The 9,755-nt window shown below is 52.6% G+C and overlaps 1 protein-coding gene across 1 annotated transcript; it reads right to left on the minus strand.

The window, feature by feature from the left end:
- Positions 1–7,989: 7,989 nt before the first annotated feature.
- On the minus strand, positions 7,990–9,383 carry SFN (stratifin). The gene has a single exon (XM_045782390.2). The coding sequence runs from the start codon at positions 9,193–9,195 to the stop codon at positions 8,449–8,451; it is 747 nt and encodes a 248-aa protein (XP_045638346.1). The 5' UTR covers positions 9,196–9,383; the 3' UTR covers positions 7,990–8,448.
- Positions 9,384–9,755: the final 372 nt, after the last annotated feature.

The following is a 9,755-nucleotide window of genomic DNA, read 5'->3' on the forward strand; positions in this document are numbered from 1 at the left end:
TGTAGCCCATCAGGAGAAAGAATTTAAACACTTGTGTAGTATGACTGACTCATCAACCAAGGGGACCATAGGTCACTGGTGGTTTGGGCAATTGGAGAATTCAGCTTCGGAAAACCCGTGCTGAGGTGGCATTGAGATGGGGGCGATGGAGCTTTGCCTGCCAGTTCGGGGAGTCAGAGCAGAAGGCAGAAGAGTGAGGGGCGATGAGGAGGCTCCTCCAGCCGGGTAAGTATGAAAGCAGCGGCTGCACTCCCACGCCTGGCCGTCCAGGGGATAATAACCAGGTGCTGCTTCCCCAGCCTCTTTCATCTGAGAAGTTCAAAGCACCACACCCCTATTAACACCCTACAGTAGGTGGGGAGTATCAACAGAGCAAGCCAGGGAAACTGAGGCCAGGAGGCACAGCCGGGGGACGGCTGAGTCACCAGTGGGGCCTGGAGCCCAGGAATCCTGACGCCCAGGTTGTTGGACAAATCCCACATCAGGGTGGGAGGGTGGGTGCTGTTTTTGAACTTAGTCCCAATAGCTGTGGTCAGGGTTTCTGACGCTCACCCGGTCACCCTGGCTCTCACCAAAGCAAACCAGCTGGAAGGAAGGTGTCATTTGAACTTTATGTTCTCGTATCCAAGCCCTCTCAGCATGTTATGGAGTGAGGGAAGATGGAAGTCATCCAAAACTTAATTTCCAGGCCTTGGTGTGACAGCAAGGGTGTTTTCTCCTCCAGTAAATGGAGCTCTGTTCACCTACTGATGGCAAAATGATTCTCTGTTGCCCTGCAGGGGTGGGGCGGGGACAGCACAATGCAGAAAAGAAGAGACACCTGGGTCTGTCCGTTCAGCATGAAACGTGGGGTATGAGAAAGCCCATTCTCCGATTTGGCTGGCATGTGGCAACCATTCTTGAGATTTCTTTTTTCTTTTTTTTTTTTCTTTCCTGATAGAAAAGTAAAAAATTTGGAAAACGAAAAGAAGTCACCCATAATCCCATAACATATGAATAATCAAAAATATTTGTAATCTACAATGAATTTTCTATTCAAATACTTAGCATATTTTGTGTTTTTCTTTCAGTCTTATTTTTCTGTACATGCAGAGGGATAGCAATAGCATTTGTATGAGTGGAATATGTTCTAGTTGCTTTGTTACCTGCTTTTTTTTAGTTAACCCTATTTCACGCAGTTAAAAACATAAAGACCCTTTAAAGGTCTACATGATAATATTCCATGGTAAGGCTATGACATTGTTTACCTGTCCAGACTCCCATGGTTAGCCTAAGTCATTACCAATTTTTTGCTCTTGTTAATAGTGCTGTGATTACAACTCTGTACTCAAATCTTTGCCTGAGTCTCTGATTTTTAACGTATGATTAAGTCCTAGAAATGAAACAGCTGATGTTTCCCAGGTTCTGGATTCATAACGGCAAAATGCCTTCCAGAAAAGTGGCACTTTGCATCTCCCGGCACCCTCTGAAAGCGCTCTTCTCACTTCCAGACCTCACTTGGCAATCATGACCAACTTCTGGAGGGAGGAAACCACCTCTGAGTGCCTTAAAAGGGACCTTCTTGGTCCTCTCCACTAACCACTGGTATTGCGATATGTGCCTTTCCTGGCTCTGAAGTGGGGACCCCCCCCAAAAAAAGATTGGAAGTTACCGTTTGGAATTTATCAGCGGCCACAGCTAATTGGACAGGCTTCCAGCCCAGACAAAGAGGCTTAGGAGTGAGAGTGACGCCCTAAAACCCACAGAGCTGAAGCACAGCCAGTCTGCTCTCAGCTGTTTCTGAATTAGCAAAATGCTCACCCACAGTTGGCTGAGAAAGGAAGCCTGAGCCCATCAGAGTCTGTGGGAAGGTCTATCTCAGAGATTCTCTCTCCTTTCCCAGGGCTGCTGAGAAGGGAAGGGGAGTGATGGCAGACCCATCCCAGCACTACTAAGATCCACCCTGTTTTTGACATTTTTGAAAGCAATAAGGAGGCCCAGTTACCCCAGAATCCTGAAGGGAAATTCTCTAACAAGCTGAGTAGCCCCCTACTCCTCTCCCTTCACTTTTCTTCTCTCTCATTCCTGGCTATTGAGCCCTCACCCAGCCTTTAGAAGGAAGAGTCTGGATTAGTGCGTACTTTGATGGCGTCAGGCCTGCTGAGGGAAGGGGAAAGCCATATGCCTTATTTTAGCCCATCGTGTCCTTCATTTCCAGCCAAGGATCCAACTTCAGACAGCCCCAGATGTCCAGGTGGCCTAAGATTGAGGAGCTATGAGGGGATGGGCTGGGGATTTGGAGCCCAAATAAGGAGAGAAAATTTGAGTATTGGTAAAATCCTCTGAACCAGAATATATAGCCAAGTTTAAAGTTTTTTTCCCCCCATCCAAAACCTTGAAGCAGTTGAGGGAAATGAGAGGCCCCTTCAAAGCCATCCTAAATAAACCTGCAGCTTCAAGAATCTGAAATCTACTTCAAGAATCTGAAATCAGGGGCACCTGGGTGGCTCAGTCGTTAAGCGTCTGCCTTCGGCTCAGGGCGTGATCCCGGCGTTCTGGGATCGAGCCCCACATCAGGCTCCTCTGCTGGGAGCCTGCTTCTTCCTGTCCCACTCCCTCTGCTTGTGTTCCCTCTCTCGCTGGCTGTCTCTATCTCTGTCGAATAAATAAATAAAATCTTTAAAAAAAAAAAAGAATCTGAAATCAGGTTTTCCCCAAAACGCACTGGACATTTGGACATTTGGACATTTGAGGGTGTGTGTGTGTGTATGTGTATGTGGGGGGGGTATCTGCTTGCTGTGCAAGGACAGCATCAAGCAGTGTACCCTCGCACTTCCTGTCACACTGGATTGCCGCCTCTTCCAGTACATTAATCCTGAAGCCTTCACGGTCCTTGTGGAATGATCAAAACAGCGGAGAAGGAATACTGGAACATGGGTAAGATTGCTCCCCAATTTTTTTTTTTAAGATTTTATTTACTTGAGAGAAAGAGAGCACAAATGGGGTGGGGGGCAGAGGGAGAGGGAGAAGCAGACTCCCCTCTGAGCAGGGACCCTGAGATCATGACCTGAGCCCAAGGCAGATGCTTAACCAACTGAGCCCCGCAGGAGCCCCTCTCCCAACTCTGAAGTCATTCCCGAATTCACATAGCACGTCAGGCCCCTCTACAGTCAGACAAGGATATTTCAGGTTAACTTTATTTGGGGGAACAAAGTGGGGGGATGTGTCTTCCTTCTCTTTTAACAAATACTCCTTGAATGCCATAATCTGATGTGTTCAATATTATACCTGGCCACAGACTGAAGGCTCCATCATGCTTTTCAGAGTCCGGAATTTCTTCTTTTATCTCTAGACAGATAATGAGTTAAATTTCCCAGAGAGCAGTAAGGAGAAGATTGGGAGGAGATGAGAGATGAATCAGCCTCTGACACCCCCAGGGTGACATACCTGTCTGCTGCCCCCACACACATTCCTGGCTCCTGACTCAGTGGGCAGGTGGGGCTAGGGGGTTCTGAGAGGAGCGGCACCTACCCTGCAGAAACCTGCCTCCCTCCCCCCACCTCGCCCACAGCAGGGATAGGGGCTGGGGGGGGGGCCCTGTGAACAGGGTGAAGAACTGAATAGGAACAAAGGAAGTAACCAGGGTAAGGCAAGTTTAACTTGGTGAACGTGCCAGGAAATTGGCCCACCACACAGTCTTTTCTCATGAAGACAATTCCTTTCTGCGGGGCCCTGGGGTGGCGTTAGATGAAGAAGTCTGTCTTGATTCTTAGAAAGTCCAAGATGCAAGCAGGGCAGCATAACATCATGCGGTTCTTTTCAAACTTATTTTTAACTCATGAAACTCCAGTATACAAAACAGACATATGTGTGGCTATTTTAGCCCATGTGTGTGGGAACAGGGGAAACCCAGACTGCTGGGCTCCTGCCCTATGGCAGTTTATGGGGAACCCTCCGAACACAATTTGGAAACAGCTGTTGTAGTTTAAAAATCACGGGCCTTGGAGTTAGACCCGTTCCACCCCCCAGACACATAAGTAATTGTATAACCTTGGCTATCAGGTCATTTAGCTGCTCTGAGCCTCAGTCTCTTCATACACAGAAAGGAGGTGATGATATGGATGGCTGTGAGGACCAAGGTATGAAAGTGGCTGGCACATGGCAGCCATGCCAGCTGCTATTATTACTGGACTCTGTTCTCTAGGAAGAAGAAGAAGTGGGGCAGTGCTGGTCAGATGGGCAGTCTTGGTGCAAGCACCCAAAATTAGGTTTTCTCAAAAGGCACTGGACATTCGGACACTGGACATGTGTGTAGAAGTATCTTCCCTTTCCGGAAGGAGCCACAGTGGCCTGCCTGACCCCAGTGACTTGGCTTCCCCAGGGGCCAGTTTAGTTCAAAGCCTTGCCGTTTATCTCCTACCCCTGCGGTCTACACAGCCCATTTGCATTTTGCTCTCTGAAGTAACTACATATGTGAGAAGAGTAGATACCTTCTTTAGAAAATTTTAGGTTGTAGATTTTTCCCATACCCCTCAAATTCTTGGGAGGGGAGATCTTTGCAAGCCCTTAGCCTCCATTTCCTGGGGGGGGGTACCCTGGCAGTACAGGAAGGGTAGGGCTGGGGTTATTGAATCTTTGTGAGCCCTATCTCTGTCTAGACAGCCCTGCCTCATCCCAGAACCAGCTGTATTTCCATTTCTACAATAGGCCTGGCACTAACCCTGGTTTCCAGGCATTTGGGAGGACGGGTTTAAAACTAAGTTCTGAGGGGCGCCTGGCTGGCTCAGTCGGCGGAGCATGCGACTCTTGATCTCAGGGTTTTAAGTTCTAGCCCCACGTTGGGTGTAGAGATTACTTAAAAAACAACAAGAAAAATATTTAATAATAAAACTAAGTTCTGAGCACCGTCCTGTACAAAAACCTTGCTGGAGGCACTGTAGGAAGAAAGGAAAAATAATGAAACAAAGTTACCATTTTTAGGAAGCTGTCTGAAGAGATAAGAAATAGACCCAGGACATAGCTGCAAACCCAGAGGTAGAGTCAAGAAGATAAGAAATCATAACTGAATAAATGTCCCTATATAAATGAGAGTTGGTAGGATAACATATCCAAAGCTCTGCATAGGTGTTAAAGGGAGAGGGGAGGCAGCTAGTCATGTTCTGACCTGAAGATGGGCTTTGAAATTTGGAAAACTAGGGGAGAAAACACTTAACTGAGATAAAATGCATATGCCACAAAATTCATCCTTCTCAAAAGACAAATACCACGACTTCACTCATACGTAAAATTTAAGAAACAAAACGGCTGAACATAGGGGAAGGAAAGCAAAAATAATATAAAAACAGAGAGGGAGGCAAACCATAAAAGACTTGACTTTAGGAAACCAACTGAGGGTAAGTGGAGGGGAGGTGGGTGGGGGGATGGGGTAATTGGGCGATGGGCCTGAAGGAGGGTGCTTGATCTAATGAGCACTGGGTGTTATATGTAACTGATGAGTCACTAAATTCTACCCCTGAAACTAATAATACAGTCTATGTTAACTAAATTGAATTAAAAAAAGAATTCATCCTCCTCAAGAGTACAGGTTAGTGGTTTTTAGTATATTCACAAAGTTGTGCAAATATCAACACTTGGGGTTTAAGTTTTTATTTATTATTTATTTAAGTAATCTCTACACACCACGTGGGGCTCGAACTCACAGCTCCGAGATCAAGAGTCGCAGGCTCTTCGGACTGAGCCAGCCAGGTGTCCCAATATCAACAGTATTTGAAGCTGGAACATTGCATCACCCCAAAAGAAATTCCATACCCATTAGCGGTAGGACTGAAAATTTTTAAATGTCAAATTTAGGTCAAGAAGAGATGGCAAGAGATGATCATTGAGACTCCACCCTGGTAAGAAAGCTTTAGAGAGATTATGTCATAAACAAAAGGGTCTGGGACTCTCATGGTCAGAAGCTGGTGCCTAAGCCGGCTCACACCCAGCCATCTGATTTGGTGATATTCCAACCCACGGTAACTGCTTGCCAACACATTGCCTTAGGGTAGCTCATTGCTTTCCCCATATAGGACAACCATGAATGGTATAGGACAGACAAATTTCAGAGATGGAGCTTAAAGAAAGAAGTTCCTTTCCCAGGACCTACCCCATTAAGAGAAAGTCACCAGACCTGTCTGGTAAGAGAAACTGGGTCACTTCCAGAGCTGAGGGAGTCACTTGCCCTAGCCCAGTCTCTACGTGCTTTAGAACCTTGAAAACCAACACCCTTCCAGGAAAGAAGAGGAGAAAACCGGGCACTCAGAAGGCAGCAGAGTGGTCCTGCCAGCTTCCCAGTAGAATTAGTAGCTCTGATAAGAGCCCTTCAATTTCCAGTCCCATGGGTATGACCAAACCTGGATTCTGGGGAACCTGAGGAGGCTGAACTGAGTTCCCCGCATCTTGCCAGGTGGAGGAGTGACCACTTGATGTCGGGACAGTATCCTCAGGTGGCCCAGTGAGCATGCGGGTGAGCTCTGGCAATAAAGCTACTCCTCGGGACCCGGCCTGCTAATCGGCACCGAAACGGATAAACCTTAGACTATTGGTGCTGGAAGGTTTAATTAATAATAGCTAACATGTATTAAACATGCACTATGGACTACTTTACGTGCATGTACTTTCTCAAACTTCATAGCAACTCTTAAGGTACTGTTTTTTAATGCCCACTTTACAAACGAGGGCACAAACGAAAAGCAAAGAGCTTTGGCCAAGGAGGGCTGGGCTTCAAACCCAGGCAGTTTTGACACCGCAGTTGTCGTCAGACTTTCGTCCAAACCCTTTGATACTGAAGGGGAAACTGAGACCCAGGGAAGCATAATGGCTTTTCCAAGATCGCACGGCCAGTCGGAGACACAATCCAAGCCTATCGGTTCAGGGCTGCCTGGATCCTGGAGGGCAGTGGGGACGCCTTGGTGGCCGGGCAGCCAACGCTGCCCACCTGGCCAGGCCGGGCAACGCCAGTAGGGCGGATGACTCAAAGGGCGGGGACTCCTTTTGCCGCACGGCCCCGCCCCGTGCCGCTGCTCCGAGGATGCGGAGCTCTCGGGCTGGGCGGGTGGCAACTTGTCTGAGTGAAACCGGGAAAGCGGGGCCCCTGGCGCTTGGCGGATGGCGGGCCCTCACTCCGGCTGCGCGTCGCGACGCCGGCTGGCCAGGGCGGTTGGAGGGAAGACGCCCCGCGCGCGTTCCGCCGCGCCCTCCCCCATTGGCCCGTCGGGCTCCAGGGGCGGTACCCTGAGCAGCTCTCTCCCGAGATTGGACGACATCGGCCTCGGGCCCGCCTCCAGCCCCGGGCTGTGAAGGCGGGAGCGAGCGAGGCGGCCGCAGGTCCCGGCGTGTCGGAGCTGGCCCTGAGACGACGAGCTGGGCTGGCCTGGGCGGGCCTCCGCTCCCCGCGGCCCTTCCCACTTAGCTCGCGGCTCCTCCTCGCCAGCCCATTTCATTTGGTCCCGGTGTCGGAACCCTGGGGGCGGGGGCATTCCCCCCTCCTCAGATACGGGCTTTTGATGGCGGCGTCACGCCCCTGTCCAAATGGTGCTCCCCTCGTCTCAGATTTGAGCACTTGATGGGACTTTTCCTCGCTTTCTAATCCGGGATGCTCCCTGCCGCTCGCTTGCAGCACGGACCTCGGGCCTCACACCCCGGCCTCCCTGCTTTCCTGTCCCCTCAGAGCTGAGCTCTTCAGCCTCCCGCCTGCGGCCCCTTCAGAGCAGCCTCAGAGCGGCCTTTGCGCTCTCCGGAGCCTCCGGGGACCAGCCCAGTTTGTTGGGGGCCACCCTGATGCAGAGCTGGGCCCGCACGCCCGAGCCTCGCACCTGGAGTCACCGGCTCCAAAGTCTGGCCTGGGGGTCACTGAGCCAGCCCCTTGGGAGGCCCGGGCCCTATCGGAAGCAAGAGTCCGGGTCTCCGTAAATCATCCGCCAATCCCTGTCCCATCCCTCCACGAATCACTGGAAGAGACCGGAGGAGTGTCACAGGGGAGCTTTATTGAGAGGAAGCAGGGTCACACCCAGCAGACATGCTTTCCCTGTCGTCCCGGGTCCTACGCGCTCTCTCGCTCGCACTCTCTCTCGGTCTCTCACACACTCCAGACTCGCCCACACAGTCCAGCTCTCAGCCGCAAGGGTGGGACACTCCTCAATTCCTAAGATTCAGAGGCGACGGGGCGGGAGGGAGCCAGGAGGGGGAGAGTGGCCCGGTCGGCGGTGGGGTTCGGAGGGGTGCGGAGAGCAGGGGCGGGTGGGCTGGCCCCTGGCGAGGAGCACCGACTCCAGCGGGCTTCGGCTCTGCCGGTCCGGCCTGTCGGGGCCTTCGCGAGCGGGGGGCAGAGCGCTCGGGGAGCGGGGGCGGGCGCCCCGCCGCGTACTAGTCCTCTCTGCCGCGGGCGGGCGGGGGGCGGGGCGGGGCGCGGCAGGGAGGGGCGGGCGCGGCTCAGCTCTGCGGCTCCTCGGGAGCCTCGCCCGCCTCTTCCCCGGCGTTGTCGGCGGTCCACAGCGTCAGGTTGTCTCGCAACAGCTGCATGATGAGGGTGCTGTCTTTGTAGGAGTCCTCGCTGAGGGTGTGCAGGTCAGCCATGGCCTCGTCGAAGGTGGTCTTGGCCAGGGAGATGGCCTCCTCGGGGCTGTTGGCGATCTCGTAGTGGAAGACGGAAAAGTTCAGGGCCAGCCCCAGGCGGATGGGGTTGGTGGGTGGCATCTCCTTCTTGCTGATGTCCATGGCCTCCTGGTAGGCCGACCGGGCTGAGTCAATGATGCGCTTCTTGTCGTCCCCAGTGGCCACCTCAGCCAGGTAGCGGTAGTAGTCGCCCTTCATTTTCAGGTAGAAGACCCGACTTTCGGCATCACCGGCCTCCTTGATGAGGTGGCTGTCCAGCAGGCCCAGCACCGTGTCACACACGCCCCGGAGCTCGGTCTCCACCTTCTCCCGGTACTCTCGCACCTCGGGGCCCTTCTCTTCCGAGCTCTCTTCGTTGCCTTTCTGCTCGATGCTGGACAGGACCCTCCAGGCAGCCCTCTGGCCCCCCACCACGTTCTTGTAGGCCACGGAGAGCAGGTTCCGCTCTTCGCAGGATAGCTCCTCACCCTTTTCCACGGCACTCTTCATGAAGGCTGCCATGTCCTCATAGCGTTCAGCCTGCTCTGCCAGCTTGGCCTTCTGGATCAGACTGGCTCTCTCCATGGCTCTGGTGACAGACAGGCGGCGGGCGGACTGGCTGCCTCGAAACCAATGCTGGATTCTGTGCCTCTCCAGCTCTCTGCCGGCCTTTTGGCTGCATGGCCAGGCCCCAGAGGAGGGCGGGGAGGCACAGAGGGCGGGGCTGGGGCCCAGGACCTGCCTCCCTCTCCTCTTCTGCCCACACCCTTTCCGGCTCTTCCTTAAAGGTAGAAGGCTGCGAGATGAAGTGAGTCATGGGGCGGGCAGCGGGAGAAATCCGGCGGGGCGTTGGCCCCACCTGCACAGACACCTTTCCAGGCTCCAGGCTGCCCCCTCTTGTTCAGGGCTTCCATTACATGATTGCCCGCACAGCTGCCCCAGTCTCTCAAATCAGATCCTCCTTCAGGGTGTCCTTCCAGGGGTCAAGGATGGCTTCAACCAACTGGCTGCTTCAGCCTAGCTAGAGCCCATGAAGACAGGTATTCCCAGGAGGACGGGGTTCTTACTCCTACCACGTGCACTTCCCACCTTGGTTCAGGTGAGATAATTATGTTTAGGTAGGGCTGTAGTTTCCCCAGCACCTT

This window comes from Ursus americanus, chromosome 33, assembly GCF_024610735.1.
Source record: "Ursus americanus isolate L20-20 chromosome 33, mUrsAme1.1.p, whole genome shotgun sequence".
NCBI classification, from domain to species: Eukaryota; Metazoa; Chordata; class Mammalia; order Carnivora; family Ursidae; genus Ursus; species Ursus americanus.